Here is a 20359-nt window from a genome sequence, read left to right as displayed (position 1 = left end):
AGTCTTTAGTAGGAGAAAAGAAATCCACACGTTAAGCAATTCTAAGCCTTGTGGAAGTGATAAAGCATACATTCTAAAGGGCAGAGGTTGCTATAAAACTCTGATGGTCCTGCCATCCTGTTGCTATTAGAATCACTTTATGTCACATTAGTAGGATGGAGGTCTTTTAAAAAGAGTTGCTAATGTGCCTTCTTTTCTAATTTTGTCTTTGCTAATTTATGATGTCTCTACTCATTGCTTCACAGCAATAAGTTCATTCCTTACTCCTTCTGCTATCCCCCTTCTGTTTGAAGAATAGTTTAAGTACAGGATTCCTTGAGTTAGACAACATCACTGTCTGGAAGACAAGCTGGTTATCTTGGCAAATGAATTTCAGGGCCTCAAATCACTTTTCCTAGTCCACAATTTGTCTCCTATATCTCTTAATGGGAATATGTATTTCTGCCATTAGAAATTTCTTTGACTTAATCTTGGTTTCTTCTTTTAAGCTGCATATACTTCTTTAGAATCATAACATATTTAATGTTAACATTTTCAGTATTTATTTTATTCCAATATAGTTAATATACAGTGTTTTATTAGTTCCAGGTGTAGAATATAATGATTCAGCAATTCTATACATCACCCAGTGCTCAGCATGGCAATTAAACTTGTAACTTTTAATATGTATCATGTGAATATACTTATTGACCATTTCCTAAAAGGAGACTTAAATTATAGGGACCATATAAGAATATTGGGCAATGAGTTTCAGGCATGGGAGAAGGATTTGGAAAACAGATTCTAGAAAGTAAATGAAGAAAAACTGAGTTTCTCAGTTATAATACATGGTTTCCCTGATGTCTGGGTTCTTGTCCCCTTTTCTGGGCTGTCTCATTTAAGAATTCATTGCCAACACGCTGTGGTGCTAATACTTGGGGAAAAAATAATTTGGAATCATTCTTCACTCCTCCCTTTCTCTCTCATCTCTATCTAATCCATTGGAAGGCTGTCCCTACCTTCACATCATATCCAGAATCTGGTCACTTCTCACTACATTCACTATGACTGCCTCAGTTGAAGCCACCATCATCCTTCCTAGATGAGCAAAGCCTTCCAAATTTGTCTCCTTCCTTCACATCCCCCATAGTCTATTCTTCACTCAGTAGCCAGGGTGATCTTTAAAACTTTAAATCACACCATATTACCGTTCTCAAAACTCTGCAATGATTTCCTGACACATCTGGAATAACACTCACAGTCCTAACTCTGGCCTACTATGTTCTTTATAGACTGGCTCCTGACTACTCCTCATTTTCTCTCCCTCTTATCCTAACCCACCTGACCCAGCCACACTGGCTTCTGCGATACCCTAGAGAGTGCCAAACACTCGGTCTCTTTGGAAACTTTGGATGTGCTCTTCTCTGCCTAGAATGCTCCCTGACCGCTCATTCCCTCATGTTCTTCAGGATTCTGAAGGCTTCCCTGGTCATGGCATGGAAATAGCTCTTTCTCTTCTCAAGGTCAGGGGCTTTGTCTTGCCTACTGCTGTGCATTTCTATTGTCTGAAATCTTGCCTGGCACATAATTGGAGCTCAGGAATTATTTGTTGAAAGAAAGGATTAATGAACATGTGGTTGTGTAAGTGATTCCCTTACTATTTGGGCAGGCCTCTTTCTTTTTCTAGGGAGTCCTTCTTTCTAGCCCTCCCCCTGCCTTCAGGCTGTCATACGTATCTTTATGTTAACTAGAATGCCCTTGCATCAGCTGTTTTCCTTGTGCATTCAGTATTTGAGTTATCAGCATTCCCATTCTCAGAGGGTGGGGTTCCAGAGTGGTGGGAGGTGTGCTCTCTCACTAGTAGTGGGGAAATTGGAGCTGTTTTCACATGAATGGATCATGACAAGTTTACTTAACACTCTAATCAGCAGGGAGCAACATGGAGAATTTGATTTCAGGCCTAAAGTTACCTTCTGTAAGGTTTAATGGGAATTTTAATTTTTATAGTTAGGGATCCTTTAATTTGGCTTATATATTATTTCTCTTTTTTTAAATTATATCCTGAAAGCACCAAAACTTGACCCTATGTTACTACAGTGCTCTAATTATAAGTTGGCTGTAAAATATTCTCAAACTTTATTTTTGTTTGAGACCGAAAGAAAAAAAATATATATATAGGCAGTATAAAACATTATCAGTTAGTTGTCACTGGCATTATCTTTGCCACCAACAGAAAGAGATTTTTTTTTCTTTCGTCCAGAACCCACTTCCTCAGACCAAGACCAACATTTACTTGTCCTCATAATGGCTGGACAGGTAGCTACCTATTGCCTACTGAACTTATTTTCAGTATCCTTTGATCATGTTTCATTGGTTTGCCATTTGCTATTTTAATCTACCTGCCATTTCATTAAAGAAAAATAAATCTGACATTGAATCTTGCTCTTCCAATTACTTATGACCTTCGAAGAATTACTTCTTTTTTATTCCAATTATCCCATCTGTAAAAGCAGAAATAATATTTTCCTCAGGGTTTGTTGGGACACTTTAATGAGGTAACACACCTATTTCTGTTATTGGAGTGCCTGGCACAGAGTAGGCATACAGAAGGTATTGGTTGTTATTATTACTTGAAGGCCATGTCATGATACTCTAGTAGTCCAAATAAATTAATGCCTTGGCTGTTGTGTTCAGACAGAACCTTTGAAAAAAGCAAATGGATCCTCCACAGTCACATTGCTAAGGGGCCATGAGGATTGACTAATGTCTTTCATTCCATGGCTGTCTACTTGAGGCATTTCCACAATCAATTAAAAATGTTTTGTGCCCACAGGAGGTAGGACTCTGGCCTTTGAGACTCCCCATATTTCCCTCCTAAACAGAAGGGCAAAATGAGGATGTGTTAAAAGGCATCAGAATTTGGAGAGAGAGGTGAAAAAGGCCTGTTCTTTGACAGGGACTTCACCATTAAAGATAGCGTCCCAGGCAGTCTGGATGCCATCTTGTCCAGAGGCTGGAGGACCATTGCTGTAACAGCTTCTAAAGGAGAAAGTGAGTACCAGTTAGCCAAAAGGACTCCTTTGATTTCTCATTCTGTCAGTTCCTGGAGACACTTCCCCAGGTTGATATAGTTTGGACATTCAGTTTTCATGGTTGCAGGGTGATTTGTGACTACACATAGATAGGGCTTTCGAAAAAAAAAAGGATGACGAGAGACTGTGAAAGACAGATTTTAAAAAGGAATATAGGAGTCCTTACCTGGTGATCATTTTCCCTCTGCCACTTGCTTGTCTGGTGTTTTCTCTGAGGTGGTAAACAATAGTGATAGTGATAAATGCCTTATATTTCTTTAGAGAATTTGTTGTTTGCCAGTGAATGGAATTTGGGTGTTGTTGGTTAATGAGCTACCAACAGGGTTTTTGTTACTTTACATAATACCATAGTCATTAAACTTTTCTTCTCATTTTTCTCCATAATGACTTCCAAAATTCCTCCATTGCTAATTCTTCTAGGGTCATGATAAATTAATTGAAAAAGTTATTTATACAGAGTGACCCATTCCTTTCAAACAAGCAAAAAAATTGCTGTGACTTGCTGTAATTCTGAACTCTATGTTTCTTTTATACTCTTTGCTGAACTTTGGTTGCTGGAAGTTAGGCCATAGTATTCCTGGATCTCTAATGTTAGGACTTGATGGAATCAATGAAGTCCTCATACATAAAATGTTAATGTGTGTGTGTGTGTGTGTGTTCTGTGGCAGCAAGGGGCAAAACTTACATGTAGAAGGACAGAAGCAGAAAAGGAATTAACATTTAATGAACATCTATTCCATGCCATGTTCAACATTTGGTATTATTATGCCCATTTTAAAGATGGGAAAACAGAACTGGGCCACGGTTACATGCCTAGTAAGTGGCAAGGCACAATTCAGCTGTAAAGCATGCCTGTTGTCTATACCACATTGCTCCCTTTTTTGCCTACGTTATTTGTTAACTATATCATAGGAGGCTTCTTCTCAGCTGCTGTTATCTGTCCCCCTCCTTAATGGCCAGAAGCTCTTTGGCTAGGGGATCTTTGGAGGAAAAGGATGAAGTGAGACCTTGGTAGCCATCCATCCCAACAAACCCTTACCTCATTGCATTTTGCCCTGGAATACAGAGCCATCTTCCCTGGACTCAGGGGCATGAGGGAGAAGCTTTCTGCTTGAGTGAACACAGAGAACAGGGTGAGAACTTTGAGTGAGGAGAACAGGCTTCAGAAGTTTGCCTCTGGAGAAGACCTACCTTTGGAAATAATCAAACTTTTCTCAGTCTATCACTCCCAGGAATTGGAAACAGGTTATTGTCTGTATCGTGTGCATAAGCAGAACCTGCACTGTGCACCCAAAGTCTTGCCCAGCCTACTGACTTATTTTTTTGCCTGGGAGAACCATGTGAAAATGAAGTGGGGAGGCAGAGGGAGAGGAGTTGTGTCACAGTGAACCCCCCAGGATTGTCCAAATTCTTTTCCTACAATGCACTTTTTATAAGACTTCATGAGGGGCTCCTGGGTGGCTCAGTCGATTAAGCGTCTGACTTTGTTTCAGATCATGATCTCACGGTTCGTGGGTTTGAGCCCAGCATTGGACTCTGCACTGACAGCTCAGAGCCTGGAGCCTACTTCAGATCCTGTGTGTGTGTGTGTGTGTGTGTGTGTGTGTGTGTGTGCATGTCTCTCTCTCTCTGCCTCTCCCCCTCTTGAACTCTCTCTCTCAAAAATAAATAAACATTAAAAATGTTTAATTATAAGACTTCATGACTGTCAGGCTTTCAAGCTTTTTTAGAATTATGACATTCGTTGTGAAGGGGTTTGGTCATTATTAGGTTTCTGAGAGATTTGCTTTGTTATTTTGGTGTCTGTGACTTGACTTCTATTTTACTCTAGTCTCTGTAAGGCCAGTGTTTGGGTGACACACACTCATTTTTATCGCTTTTTTTTTTCCTTTTAAGCAGTCACGGTGCTGAGAAATTTTTCCTCAAATCTGAAATGGGACAGCAGTTACAAGAATGTTCTTAGGTTTTGTTTATTGTTCTAGAAGTTAATGAGTCTATTGGTATTTATGTGAATGCTATAGGGTTCTATTAATGACATGAGCTTGAAGAATGTTGTAATAACCTACAAAAGGAAATTCTGTCTGAAATAATTCTCCAGGTCTGAGTGCAGTGCTGTTACGATTGTTTGTTTTCTGCAAGTTGTGTTCAAACTCCGTTGGGTTTCCTCCCCGTATCTGTATGTGTGTGTGCATGTGTATGTATGTGTGTCTATTAGTATGTATCTTAACCAGTTATAAACCAGGAAGAATATATTATTAATTCAGTTTAAATAACAGCATGTCTGCATATATAAAACACTCATCAGTTAAATGTAGTGGCCATACTGATAACTCATTTTTAGTATGTATATCTTTATGCTAGTGGGGTCAAACAAGTTGAAATACTGTCCTGTATCAAGAAGGTTGAAAAGTTGGTCATCCCTATCCATTTAAAATCATATATCCCCAACTCCACACATTCACACACTACTCTACTATCTTTAAAAGGCCCACTTCCACATAGTCATCCAGAAGTTTGTGAAGTGTTATCCCATGAAAAGTTTGGCTGCTATGGAACAGGCTCATTGGGTTTTCACATCCTTCGTCTGATTCTTCACTCTCTTATAGTACCTGGGATGAGGTATCCCACATTTCCTTTCTTCACATCCTCTTATTCCATACTGCCACCAGGAGAGGCTGCTGTGATTTTTTGCTCCTAGGAAATAAAAGGGATTTAGTATCAAAACCAATTGACTTTAAAAACGAACAAACAAACAAACAAAGCCAATTGACTTTTTTTTAATCTATAGGTGAAGATTTGGCTCTAGAACGATTATTACATGCATATGATATTGTGACTTAAGTTTTCTTTAGAATATTATATTTTCCTTACTTCTTCTTCTTTTAAATAAATCAAACCAAACAGGTATTCCTGGAGGACCTCTGAATGGAAAGAATGCCAAGTCTCTCTTCTCCTCGAGCAGCAGGACCCCTACTGGCATGTGACGGGACCCGTTTGTGGAGGTGGGATCCAGACCCGGGAGGTGTACTGTGCCCAGAGCACGCCAGCGTCCACTGCACAGAGGGCCAAGGAAGGTAGGCAGCCAGTTCCAGGGACAGATGGTGCAGCTGACTGGAAGGGAATCAACTTTAAAGCTATCTCTGCATATTGTTCTTGACATAATGGACCCTCAGCACTCACAGGTTTAGTATTTGTTTTGTTGAGAATTTGCAAACCAGTGCTAGGTTCTGCTACTTGTAATAATTGGCAATAGTTAGAAATAATAGCAATAATAATAACTTCAGCCTCAAAGGATCATTGTGAAAATTAAATGAGAGCATATACCTAAGAGCTGTAGCAAAAATGAATTGCTATAAGCTAGGGGGCTGGTAGGTTGGCGTGAGTAATCAGTCATGAATTAGTAGCATTCTTTTTTCGTTTTCCTCCCAAGAGTGCTGTTTGGGTGAATTTGTGGATGTGGGAGTTTCTACAGGCCTATCGCTTTCAAATGTCATGGATCCACTATTTTACTGGCATATTTTAAATAATGTGAAAATGAGAAGGAGACAGAGGAGGAGGGAAAACAGTCTTCTTCATAGTAGACTCTCTGACAGGCATGCACAGCCTTAGCAGTACCCCATTTGTTTTAGAGTTCGAGACAGTGATTACATATAAGGACTGAGAAACCAGCCCAGGTTTATTTCAGTCCATTGGCTGAAACGCCAAAAGTGAGCAGGAATGCTTCCACTCTAGAAGAATGTGTGGCATCGCAGCCACATTGGAGGACATGGCAGTTCTCTTTGCAGAAGTAGTCGAGGTGGGAATGTTTCCTTGAGTGTGCACATAAATTGCCTACTGTAGAAGGCAAGATGCATGCTTTCTTGGTATGGAAATGTATCTATTTTACCCCATAAAGCTTTTCATACCAGGTACTTTTTTGTGTGTGACATGGTCTCTCAACATTCCAGGGGCATCTCTGACCATAACCTTGGATAATTTAACTTCTCAGTTATAGAGGGATCATCTTAACAGAATCATTAGAGTTGGCTTCAACAATTAAAATTACAGTGTCACATTTACAGAGATAGAGTTATTTTAAAAACAGTAATTAAATTTTCTTCCTTATCTAATGTCACATTTGGAAAGTGACAATTTACACACTTTCTGTTCCAGGGTAGAACGTGACTATGCTTACTTTTCTGACTTTGGACGAACAGAATTTAGAGAAAGAGCTCTAGAATATTCTTTAAGACCTTGGTAATTTTTTTGTTCCACCTTCTCGTTTCTTGTCTTTACTGTTGTCTATAGTACTAGGGTTTTCGAGGGTCAGCAAGTGCATTAAAGACGTGGTATAGCTTACTACTTACCTTGGTAGTCATTAACAAAGGCTTTCTTTTGCTTTTGTATAGAAGTGAATGAGAGAGATTGGTCAGCTATTACTTTCCTTTCTCATAAATGCCTTAATTTCCTACTGTTATCATTTATAGATATACCTTGAGACCTCTGGCAACAAAAGAATTTCTTCTTGGTTCAAGTTAAACACAAGATAATAAGTGAATTGCTATTGTAATGGACCAGTGAGTGTGTTTGCCCAATTAAAGAGGACAAATTTAAGTATTTCTAACCTTTTCTGCTAATGCAATAATAAAGGCCAAAATTGGTGACAGTTTTTGCATCAGTTTCTATGAACATCACATTTTTTGTTTTTTTGTGTTTTTTTTTTTTATGTTAGATTGTAGAGGGAAAAGGAACTTTAATAGCATTGATTTTGAGAACTCTTTTCTCAATGACAATTGACTTTCCCACAGGTTAATTTTTCCTTAAACTCTAGGATACTCTGTTCAGTCTTTGGAATGAAATCGCTTGACTTTTCTTCCCTACAAAATCCCACCATCTGCTGTGAGTTAGATGCTCTGCATTTCAAGAACCTGATCTTAGGGGAACACAACTCTGGGGAAAACACCACAACCACCAATGAATAAAAACAAACAAACAAACAAAACCACACCAAAATAAACAACAACAAAAAATCACCAATCCCAAAACCAAGACCCATTTCCATGGATCTCTTATGTAATAGAATGAAATCAAATCTAGATTCCAGAGTGAAAAAGAAAAATGCTAATTCTCCCCCAAGGGCCTCCTAGTTTCTTGTATATGCTGGATGTTGAGGCTGAATTATGACTTTGATACAGTTCTGTTGGAGACTTCTTAGCGGTGTCCCATTCGCCATTTGACCTCAATTCATGGTGCTTATAGAAATGGCATAATATCTATGGCATATTTAACTGGTTCTTTTGTTCAGTGTTCATGTGATGTTTTAAAGGCAGCCAAAATAGTGCTATAACAATCAATATGAGAAGCATTACCTGTAATAGGAGCCAAGCCAATAGAATTGGGAATGAAAATGTAGAAAAATATTTATGATTTTGTTTACCAGTTATTATTGTAGAGAGAATTGTGCTTCTCTTTTATAATTCAGAAATACCAGCAAGAGTGATGCTTACCTGTAAATCTGAAAGTTTGGTTTAGAGAGAGCACTTTCTTCTTGCCCTTTTCTGAAATGAAATTAAAGCCACTCAGCCTGCATTCAAGCATAGTTTCTCAGGAGATAAAACATTGAGATAAAGAACACACCTTCAAAATCTAATAAAGACTGGGAGATAGTTATTTTTCATTCATGAAAACATGGCCTAGAAACTGAGATATCAACAAATTCAGAGTGAAATGACATAGAGATAGAATGTATTTATATGGTGAAGAAAAAATACCCCCCCAAAAAAAAACTAAATAAAAAATTTGGAGAAAGTATTGGTATGGCTGTAGTTAAGAAGAACACTTCCTGAATTTTTTTCTTATTTCAGATTCATTATTTGACATTAAATGGACACAGTTCTTTTAAGAACGGGACATCAATTGCGTCCTCCACTCCAGTAAGATTAAATAGTTCTTGAAAGTCTTATGTCTTTATCATTTTGGGCCCAGAGTTGACATAAGGAAGTATATGGTCAGATAAGAGAATGTATCCTGAAATGCCAAGTAGTACATAGCGACTTAGTGCATTTTGGGTCTCAGTAGCGTATGGAGACTTAAATGTTTGAGTTGCAGGCTTTAATTTTGAACTGTATAGAATTTTGATAAGCCACATAAATGTTGCTCCAAGCCTCCAGTTTGTTAAATTATTTTTAAATCTATTGACTGGTTGAGTAAAAGGTAGATGAAAATCACACATTCTTTGTTTTTTTTTTCAAAAATAATTTGTTAAGTAGCAACTATGTTTTAGATTATGTACAAGACACTCATATGAAGGTGCTTCTCATTAATTTACAGGTTTTAAAAAAAATTTTTTTTTAATGTTTATGTATTTTTGAGAGACAGAGAGAGACAGCATGAGCGGGGGAGGGGCAGAGAGAGAGGGAGACATAGAACATGAAGTAGGCTCTAGGCTCTGAGCTGTCAGCACAGAGCCCAACGCGGGGCTTGAACTCACCAGCCGTGAGATCATGACCTGAGCTGAAGTCAGACGCTTAACCGACTGAGCCACCCAGGTACCCCTTTACAGGTTTTTTTTTTAAATTGGAACAACAGTTGAACTAAGAATTATGCTGTAGTGTTGTAAGTAATGTGTAAGTAAGTAAATAAGTAAGTATATATATAATGGCTAAAACCATTTAATGGTGTCTGAGAACCCTGAGGTTCTCAAAAGGAGGTAATGCTCAAAGAGAGTGTGTGGGATCATTAGGAAAGAATGCTCTAAGTGGGGGCAGAGGGGACATATGGAGAGGAACAGAGACATTTGTGCTCAGTGGTAGCATGTGAATTGGTGTGAGGGGAACACAGAGAATAAGACCTTCACAGTGACACTGGAAACCTAGGCCTTTGGGGCTGTTCTAGAATTAAGACCTTGTTTTTGAGAATATGGGTACAGCTTTTCTTTCCCCACAGCAGGTTTTTAAGCAGAGAAGAAGTCTCATATTCTTAACGGTATATAAGAATGTATAAATGTCAGTATACCAAAAGAATTCTCAGATATGCTCATGTCCTACTTGCACACTTATCTGATTATCCAAGAAGTTTTTAAGATATGAAATAAAGTAATTTACATTATGAACAGATGAACAGACTTCCTAAGGGGCAATTGAAGGGGATATCTATTCCACCTTCATTTGAGGGCCTAGAAATGTCCTTTACATGTCTTTAGAAATTGGTTTTAAAGTCAATATGCTCATTTGGGTGTGAGAATAAGGTTTAAGGGAAACATGCACTTAGAACTTCCTTTAGTGTTGACTATTAGAGAAGAAGTGTGTTTATAGCATTTTCTCTCCATGCTAAAAGAAAAGCAGAGATAACTGGATGAAATTATCTTTGCTAGTTAACAACAGGCTATTTGATGACAGTTCACATGAGACCAAAAGACAGAAGATAATTGGCCTGTAACCATTATACTTTGAAAAAAACCCTCGCTGTTGGGGTTATGGGTATAAGAGAAAGTCAGTATATGTATACTTCAAATGTATATATATTTCAAATATTCTCTCCAAATATTTTCCCCAAAAGTGTGAAAGCCGAGATAAGTTTAGAAAAAAGAGTATTAGATATTTAAAGGCAATTATGTTGCCAGGAGTTTAAATTGAGATTGGTTTTTACCTGTTCTGTTTCATTGTTTGTGTATCTCACTTTAGTGACTGTTTTAAAATCAAGTATAACAAATTTATCCTACTGTGATTTAGCAAATGTTTATTGAATTACTGTGCTTAGCAAAAATATTGAAGAGTTCTTACTTTAGTACTCATGAAATTATCAGGCTGTTCTTGACATTAAAAATGTCCTAATTTATTTAGCTCAAGGTATAATTCACATGATTGAAATAGGAATAGGAATTTCTCAAACTCTTTTACCAGTGACATTTCAGGTTTGCTAATCCTTTTGCACTAAGCCCACACCCCTGTTACAGCACATCCCTTTTTGCCTGATTTCTAGCCATTGGTATTATTGTCTTTGTCACAACTAGGCTGTAAAGCCCTTGAAGGCCATTTTTAGGGTCCTGCTTTGTATTCCCAAGTGCCAGAGCCCATCATGTAAATGGAAAATTGCAAATGTATATGCAATTCAAAATGAAAAGCTCATCAAGTGAGAGAGTGATGTATTAAGTTTCGTTGGATTCTTTTTGCTTTATGGGCAGCACAAAGAAGGAAATTGCTTTACTGTTAACAAAACCAAAATGATCTGCGGTTTGGATGTCAGCATTCCTTGTCAAGTCCAGGTGGTCCAGAGAGCCTGGAATGGAATCAGATAAAATGGAATATCTGAGAATCATGAAGTGATGGAAATGGTCCATGGGGAAAGATTGAGGAAGAAAGCAAAGGGGAAAACAAGGAGGGTCACTGGGCCAGGGAGATCATCTTTGACTGAAACAGTGAGTTTGCTGAGTGATCTTGGCTCATGACACTAGTTGATTTCTGAATAATTTCCAGAGTTAAATGTATTCCTTTTGTTCTCCAGAGAAAAGAGATTATGGATGCCATCAATGATTTTAAGTTATTTATGTCCATCAGTTTTAGTTTTGATTTTTAACAGTCTAGAAGGGGAGATGAGACAGTCAAAAAATAAGTACAGAACTGACATAAGGATATTAAGAGAAAATGAAAATTTTAGGGAAGGAGAGATTAGACCAGCAGGATGTGGGGGACATAGGGTAGGTTCATGAGGAAAAGCTTTTAGTGGACTTAAGGGCAGGAGTTTAGACAGGTATTCATGTGAAGGAGAAAGAATCCCAAGTGAAACAAACCATTGGAATCAAAGTACAGAAGTAGAAATTCATAGAACATACTTAGAGCAAAACCAGTAATTAAGTTGGACCTGAATATAGGGCAGCTGAAAGTAAGCAACGTGGGTTGAGGGTAGCCAGATAGGCTTCTAGTCTGTGGTGTTAGGCCTTATGATAATCAGATCATGAGGTGGTAGGAATTACACTATTACCTTCTTTATCCCTGTACAACACCCTGAGCTCCAATAACTTTAACTTTCTAGGCCTTGGGAAACAGTTTCTGACTGACCAGTGTCCTACAGTCTCCCATGCCACCACCTCCCCCTCTAACACAAAGTTACTCTCTGGCTCTGGCGATCACCTGGATAACCCCTCTCTCTTAGACATTGCTCTTTCTGGGAACCTTTAAAGACCACATAGGGTCTCTGGTCCTCAGTGGTCAAAGCCCTGTATCTCTCACCTCGCTGTAATTGTTTGTCTGTGTGCACTGTTAAGCAGGCCACTACACAAGGTCAGGGACCATATCTGTTGTCCACTGTTATTTGCACAGCACTCAGAACCATCTCTGTCACATAAAAGATACTTGAATTCAAGTTTTGCCTCTTCGTATATTCCTTTACCACCTTCTTTGTTTCTCTTGGTTGATGCTCTACAAGCACATGGTAGCTAGTCTACTTTCAGACCTGGACAAGATGCCACATCGTGATGTGTGGACTCTGGTTTCCTGAGGAGCAGCCAAAGGACTAGGTGTTGCAACCTGGCAGAGACTTCGCTCCTTAAAGTGTGAACCTCCACCAAAAGGAAACAGGATTTAGGAGGGAGCCAGGCTATCTCCAGTGCACCTGTATATTATTCCAATATATTCTTGCAGTCCTCCCAGAACAGTTCTGTTTTCCAAATACAGAACCTCCTATGTATCTTTGGGGTTCAATACAAAATGGTAGTCAGCACTGCAACACAGCACATAGTATTTCTTCATATTTTCCTAGCTTTGTGCCTCCCACTCTCTCTTTGTACCTCCCAGATAAAGTATTAACACCTGAATTCTTATTGCAGGCTCTGCTTTCTAGAGACTCGGCCACAGCAAAACAATGAATATGTGTCCAAAGAAATAATAAAAGGCACTGTGTTTAGGGATTGACGATACTAATCTAGATGAGACCTGGTACAAGCCTGAAGTATGGTGGGGGCTGTAAACAACTCTTTTCACTTTTCATATTCTTTCTCTCTTCTCCCTCAACCTCATTCTTCTCCCTCTTCTTCTATATAATTTCTGTCTTCCTCATCATCTAATTTTTTCATTTCTTCCCCTTTCTCGTCTTTTCCTCTTCTTTTCATTTTGCATATATCTCGAGAGCAGGAACAGTTTTAGCAACTGTAGTAGACTTCACAGCAGTGAGCACATTGCCTGGCCAAAGGCAGATAAGAGCTCAACGGGAATTTCTTGAACAAATGAATAAACCCCCTGCATATAGTCATACCATTCGGTTTTAGGCATTTCTTTTCACTTCTGAACAATTTTACCCCTTATTTCAATTGTTCACATACACCTGCACTTCATTAATGAACAGTTAGATTCTCCTTTTCAGGGCAGAAGATTGTATTTAGAAAAACATGCTGAGACTAGTGCATTTACAATCTTTAGTTGGGTGTCTTACTAAACTTCATTTTGTCAGCTGGATTAGATTTTTCTCGGACACCAAGCCAAGAGGTAATGAGGTTCCTCTTGGCAGCGCAATTTCTGAAACAAGGTTACTCCTTCCAAATCTGTTTCTCCATCCTTGTTGAATATGTGAATGCCCTGGCAAGTAGGATATAGAAGAACCATCTGCTTATTGTCCAACTGTTCCTGCAGGGAAGTTTCACAGTTTCCTCCTCCACTTAATCTAGTATTTAGCATTTTTCCATGTTCTACTCTGAACTTCTCATCAGGTTCTGTCCTCAAGAGAGGTGTTGCTCACTAAGACCTCTGTGTGCTTAAGACTGGTTAAATTACTCCTTGTGTCTTCTGGCCATTATTTCAGGCACATTGGGAGGGGGTGCAGAACCAATCCCCACGTCAATGGAAAAGCAAGAAAACCAGCTGAATTGCAGTGCTGCTTCTCATTCAAACATTCTGTGTGTCTCTATGTGGAATGCATAATCACAATTCATTTTATTCTTTTAGGAACTGTTTTTCTAACACTTTGATTCTATTTATGACTGTTGGTGAAAGGTATCGAAAGTGTCCCAATTCCTTCTAGACTCAAGACTCAGTATTGGACCCAGCTAGTTCTCTGTGAATAATACATAGCATTTTAAATTCAGTTTTCCAGATTGGACTCTTCATTATCCTGCTCAATCCCATATGAGACTCTTTTCCAGTGTTCCAGAATTAGGAAATTGTCTTTCTTCCTGCCAAGTGCTTATGCTAGAAACCCGGACAGCATCCTTAATATTTTACTGTCATTCACCTCTTTGCACACTTTCAATCTAGTATCACATTCTGTTAATTCTACTTCCAAATATATATTTATTTGTTTATTCTGTTTATTTCATCTATTTCCTCTTCTAGCATTATTTCTCACATGAACTGCTATAATAGTTTCCAGGCTGATTTTCCTCCTACTCTTACCCCTTCTACATTGAGGGGGTGTGTGTTTAATGTGGCTCAGCACGTGGGCTCTACAAACACACTACCGGGTCCAAATTCTTACTCTCTCACTTATAAGCTGTGTAATCTTGGACAAATTCATTCTTTTACTTTTAATTTACTCATGTATTAAATAGAAATTATAATAATTCCTAGCTCATCAAATGAACACATACATACGCACACTTATACACCAGTTAGAACAGAACCTTATACGATAAACACTTAATAACTATTAGCTATGATTAAGTTTCTTCTCCATACTCCTACCAAATCAACCTTATAGGAAAGCTTATCTGAGTGTATCATTCCCATGAAAAATGACTTCAGTGACTTCTTCTAAGTAAAAACTTCTTAACGTCACTCACAGAGCCATGTGTGATCTGGCCCTTGCCTACTTTGGCAGCCTCAGCCAACTTCATCGCCCCTTCCATTCATTCTATTTCAGCCACACTCTGTGGCTTTAGGTGAGTTTAGTTACCCTTTCTGTGCATGAGTTTCCATCTTGTGGCTAAAAGCTAGCATTGCATCATCTAGACAGCAGAGAACATGAGAATCACAGACCTAGAACTTGAACATCCTGATTCAGAACAGAGACACTTCAGCAGTCCAGTAAGGAGACTAGTCATTGTCCCTCTCTCAATGCAAAGAAGGACAGGGGGATTAGAAGTCCTTGGAAAGTGTCACATCTGGCTGATCAGCCATTTTCTAGCTACAGTTGTATGCTTTGGAAGGGAAATGCCAGTCTTTGAGGGGCAGCTAACTATCTCTGGCACAGGCATTATTTCCTATTAATCACACCCCTATATCATTCTTATGGAAGCAGTAACAAATTTCCACAAATGTAATGACTTAAAACAATGCAGATTGATTATCTCACAGTTTTGGAGGTTGGAAGTGTGAAGTGAGTCTCACTGGGCTAAAATCAAGGTGTCAGCAAGGCTGTGCTCCTTCTGGAGGGAGAATCCTTTCTTTGCTTTTCCCAGCTCGATGCAACTCTTACCTCTTGGCTTATGATTCCTTCTTCTATCTTCAAAGCTAGCAATGTACTCTCTTCAAATGTGTTTCTGACTATGACTCTTATGCCTCCTTCTTCTGTTTACAAGGACCCTTGTCATTATATTGGGTGTGCCTTGATAATCTGGGATCATATTCTCATCCCAAAGTCAGATGAGAAGCAATCCCAGTTCTTCAAGACCTTAACTCCCCTTTGCCATGTAACCTAGCATTCACAGGTAGTAGACAGTAAGATTTAGACACATTTGGGTGGCCACTATTCTGCCTACAAAGTCCCCTCCCACTTCTCCTGAGAAATAAATAATACTTGGGGTTTATTACAATTAAACAAGAGGCTAGTTGTTATGAATATATGGGTTATGTGGTGTGATGTAAAGGGATTCAGAGTCCAGTTAGCCTAGTAAGAGCGAACTTAGTTCTAAAGTGGGGATTGCCATGACTGAGCACCAGCACCCCCATTCCCTGGCCATGTGATGTGGGGCAAATCATGCAGCCTCCTTAAGAGTCCTGTTTTCTCATCTGTAACATGGAGATAACAACAGACTTATCAGAATTAAATGAGATGATCTATGTTTGAAGGAGAAACAATTACAGCATAGTGCCTGATACATGGTAAGCATTCAGTAAGCACCAGGTGTTGTTTTTCTCCTCTTTAGACACTGAAGGCTTTGCTTTTTTGGGCACTTACACATTTACTGAAGCCCTGCCATAGACACTGTATCAAATATTAAAGATAGAGGGGTAAACAAACCGACCTTAAATATTAGAAAGCCAAAGCCAATTTGAGAAACATAAAAACAAATCATGTGGGTTTAATATAATGCGTGTTATATTACAGGTGTGTAAAAAGCATTTTTAAAGTGTAAGATTAAAGGGGGGGAGGTGCCTGGGTGGCTCAGTCTGTTGAACGTCCAACGTAGGCTCAGGTCTTGATCTCACAGTTGATTTCGAGCCCTGCATCGGGTTCAGAGCCTGGAGACTGCTTCAGATTCTGTGTCTTCCTCTTCTCTGCCCCTCCCCTACTCGCACTCTGTCTGTCTGTCTCTCTTTCTCTGAAACATAGATGAACATTAAAAAAAAAAAGTGCAAGATTAAAGGGGAACCTGGGTGGCTCAGTTGGTTAAAAGCATCTGACTCTTGATTTCGGTTCAGGTCATGATCTCGCAGATTGTGAGTTCGAGCCCCGCATTGGGCTCTGTGCTGGCAATATGGAGCCTACCTGGGATTCTCTCTCTCCTTCTCTCTCTGACCCTCCACCTCTCATGCACACACACTCTCTCTCCACTTTCAAAAAAAATAAACATTAATTTTTTTAAAATAGTAAAATGCAAGATTAAAAAACAAACAACCTAGAAGAAGAAAGGAGTATTCCCTTTAAAGTTTCTGTTGAAATGCAGACACTTCAGCTTCCTCATTTTTAAAATGAGAAAGTTAGAATATGATCCAAAGGCAGAGTCTCCTTCAATAATGGGATTATGTGATCTCTTTTCTCTGGGAAGGGATAAAGCTGAACAGCCAATAAGTATGACCCAGGCACTGGACTGGACACTTTATTGTCCTGCATCTACTATGGCATGTGTGTGAGGGATCACTCTTTAAGCTCCATAACAGTTAATACCCACTTGAGCTTAGTCAGTCACTGAGAACATAACACTACTCTGAGTTCTCTATGAGTGCTTTCAGAATTGACTGCTCATAGATTTGGTACTACACTAGAAATTTGGGATCCCACTCAAAGCATCCCAGTTGATTTTAATGCAAGAAGTCCACAAACCACGACTTAAGCATTCTATTGCAATAGTTTGATACAGAAAAAATGGGAGATGTGAGAATTTTGGAATGGTGTAATAGAACCTGTGACAAAAGTTTTGATTTTTCAAAAAATTTCCCAGGGCTGTTCAGTTTCTTAATTGAAATGATCAGTTATAAAGTGACTCTCCAGGATTTCTTAGCACACATAGAAGCAGTTGAAAGACAAACAGGTCTACAAGAATTGCACAAAGCCATCGTAGGAAGATCTATTTGTAAGCTCAAACGTGAATAACTGACATACACACCTATCAAGAACTGTAAAAGATCTCACATATTACCCTACTTGCTAGCTAACATGTTAGCCTGCAACCGTTTCATAGATACTGGCAAAAAACATGAGATCCCAGATCAGAGACAAAGGACAGTTTGTTACCCACAGCTATGTCAGTGGCCAGAGTATTGTCATTTGTATTTATTTCTTGAGCCTCAGTTCCCACAGGGCAACATAACAACAAGCCACATGACACCAGCACACATAGTAAGTTCTGTGACAGGAAAGACATACTGAGCTTTAGAAAACCCAACCTTTTATAAGGTAGGTAAAAGAAAACCTGGCACAACCGTTGCCCCAGAGGATGACATTGTCCTCTTCCGAGGCTATTTGCTATATAAACATCCTTGAAAAGATAGTCTGGAATAAAAGCTGTCAGTATCTTTAATTATAAGATATGCAAAAATAGGACAAGTCCATGGAGGAATCGTCTCCCAGCAACAACACATATGCATGTACACACACACAGGCACACACACACACACACTCTCACACTGGTTCATATATCCCTTTCCATTAAAATGTAACTAAAATAAATGTATATTGTGAGTGATATGCCACTTTTACAAGGATAATCAGGAGCTAGCATTTCTACTACATGAAACAATAAAATGCCCTATGTCCTCCAAAATCTTTGATTGTCCAAGGCTAACCTCACATTCTGATGTCCTACGTTGTGGTATTAATTCATAGAAGGAAATATCATAGCCAAAAAAAAGTAAAAGTAGCCACTACTTTTATTTAGAAAATCACCTCTCTGTTTTGAAAATTATAGCACCCACACTCTTGGGAAATATGTTCCATTTCCCTGAATCAAACAGATATTATAGAAGTATTGGGCTATTGATGCATAGCTTTATCCAACAAGCTATGAGACAAATTTGTTAAGGATAGAGAAATAAATATGTAACAGATTGGCTTCTCCTGCAGCAATTTTTTGAGATGTAAAATTTTTAAAATTATTCTGCCCCAATTGTTGGCTGTGGAGCTGATATTCTAGGCATTCTACTTCAGAGAATGTAGGATATTTATCTATAAGTTGCCTCCTATTAATCTCAAAGTAACAAACTTTTTCTTGGGGGGGGGTATCATCATGGGAACTTTCAAATGTATGCAAAGTGGAGATAATAGTTATTACATTTTAATAAAGTGAAACTGTATGGAAAGAAATATTGAAAGGGGAATTAAGTGAACAGAAGTCTGATTTGGTCTGTGCCACTGATGATGATACTTAACGTTGGGCCAGATGAGTTACCCAATTTTGGCTTCAATTTATCCCTTTATAAAGTAGGGATAATAGAATGTATTTATTCTTACCTCATAGGTATATTCAAAACTAGTGGAAAATATAAATGTAAAAATTAGTTACATTCAGAAGAAAACTTATTTATATGTAATAGTCTTTTTCTTGTTTCTGTAATGTCTCCTTTTCACTGAAATAGAATTGATACTACAAAGACATTATTTTCCCTAAATTCTATACCTGCAATTTTCTTTTGGCCAGTTAGGTTGGCCAGACTCCTTCAGTATTTTTTAGACTAGATAAAGCTTGCAACCATATCTACCATTTTTTAAGACTGACAATTTCATTAAAATAACTTATGTAAGGGGCACCTGGGTGGCTCAGTCGGTTAAGTGTCCTCTGACTGTTGATTTCAGCTCAGGTCATGATCTCACGGTTCATGAGTTCAAGCCCCACGTCGGGCTCTATGCTGACAGTATGAAACCTGTTTGGGATTCTCTCTCTCTCCTTCTCTCTCTGCTCCACCCTCTCTCTCTAAAAATAAATAAGTAAACTTATAAAAATAACTTATGTAATTACTTGTTGATTAAATAGAAATGTTCTACATTTATCTCTTTAGGTTATGAGAAACTATTATTTGAAACAAATAAAAAAAAAAAGAAGTGGAATTTTGGAACTGAGAGGAGATTTCAGTGTCATTTAAGCAATAATTATCAACAAACCTGGTGACCTGAATTACCAATGGTACTCGTTAAACATATTCCTTCTTGGGCTCCTCCCCTAGAGATTCTCATCCAGTAGGTCTAGTGTGGGCATGGAAATTTGTAAAACTTTCATATAAATATAAATGTAAATAAATCAATAAACAGGTGATTCTGATAAATAAGGAAGGTTAGGGAATATTAACACAATTTTATATTTTTGTCCTCAAATACGCAAGTTGAGACCTTCAGTAGTTGAAACTTGCTGAGTCCTCACAGTCCATCAGTGCAGGCTTTAGACTTCTAACCCCTTGTCCAGTTCTCCATCCACAAACCCTGGTCTAACAGTTAATGTGCCCACAAAATATGTGCCTTCTCTACCTCACACTGATTCCACCCACCTACTTATTTACTCACTAGTGTAACATTTTCTTTCCTGCTAAATTTGGCATCTATTCAAGTTCCAGGGGCTGGAAAGAAGCCCCAGGAATCAGAGAGCTTCTGTGAGAACTTGTTTGCAATGATAATAATTTTAGATGTCAGGGCTCAGTGTGGAGTTTTCAGCTTTAACATTGGAGCTTAATGACTTGCTAACTCAGATTGTTTTTAGTTAGGATTTTATGGCTTTCCATTTCTTGTTTATTCTTGTGTCTTATATAAGCCACATGGCTTTTCTTTATGACCCTGCAGAAAACCTCTATTGTAATAATACTATGTCAAAGATCTTTGAAAATCTGTAACCTGTTACAAAGGTGAAGATTATTTTTGTTTTTAACTCCATTTTCAAATGGTTTGAGGTGGACTTAAGGCTTAAAAGACATGGTAGCTATATAGCAGACATCAGCCTGCTTACACTATTCTTAACT

The 20359-nt window shown here is 38.5% G+C and overlaps 1 protein-coding gene across 1 annotated transcript in view; it reads left to right on the top strand.

Annotated features, from left to right (window-relative positions):
- THSD7B (thrombospondin type 1 domain containing 7B) overlaps nucleotides 1–20359 on the top strand; it is a 749444-nt gene that overhangs the window by 205043 nt on the left and 524042 nt on the right. Inside the window, exon 4 of the mRNA XM_047085714.1 lies at nucleotides 5976–6145. Coding sequence (XP_046941670.1) covers nucleotides 5976–6145 — 170 coding nt within the window. The remainder of the gene's footprint in view (nucleotides 1–5975; nucleotides 6146–20359) is intronic.

Source organism: Lynx rufus, unplaced genomic scaffold (assembly GCF_022079265.1).
Source record: "Lynx rufus isolate CCGP_SWC_20201006 ecotype Redwood Valley unplaced genomic scaffold, mLynRuf1.p SCAF_2, whole genome shotgun sequence".
NCBI classification, from domain to species: Eukaryota; Metazoa; Chordata; class Mammalia; order Carnivora; family Felidae; genus Lynx; species Lynx rufus.
The sequence above is the reverse complement of the archived record's forward strand: the minus strand, read 5'-3'. Positions and strand labels throughout refer to the sequence as shown.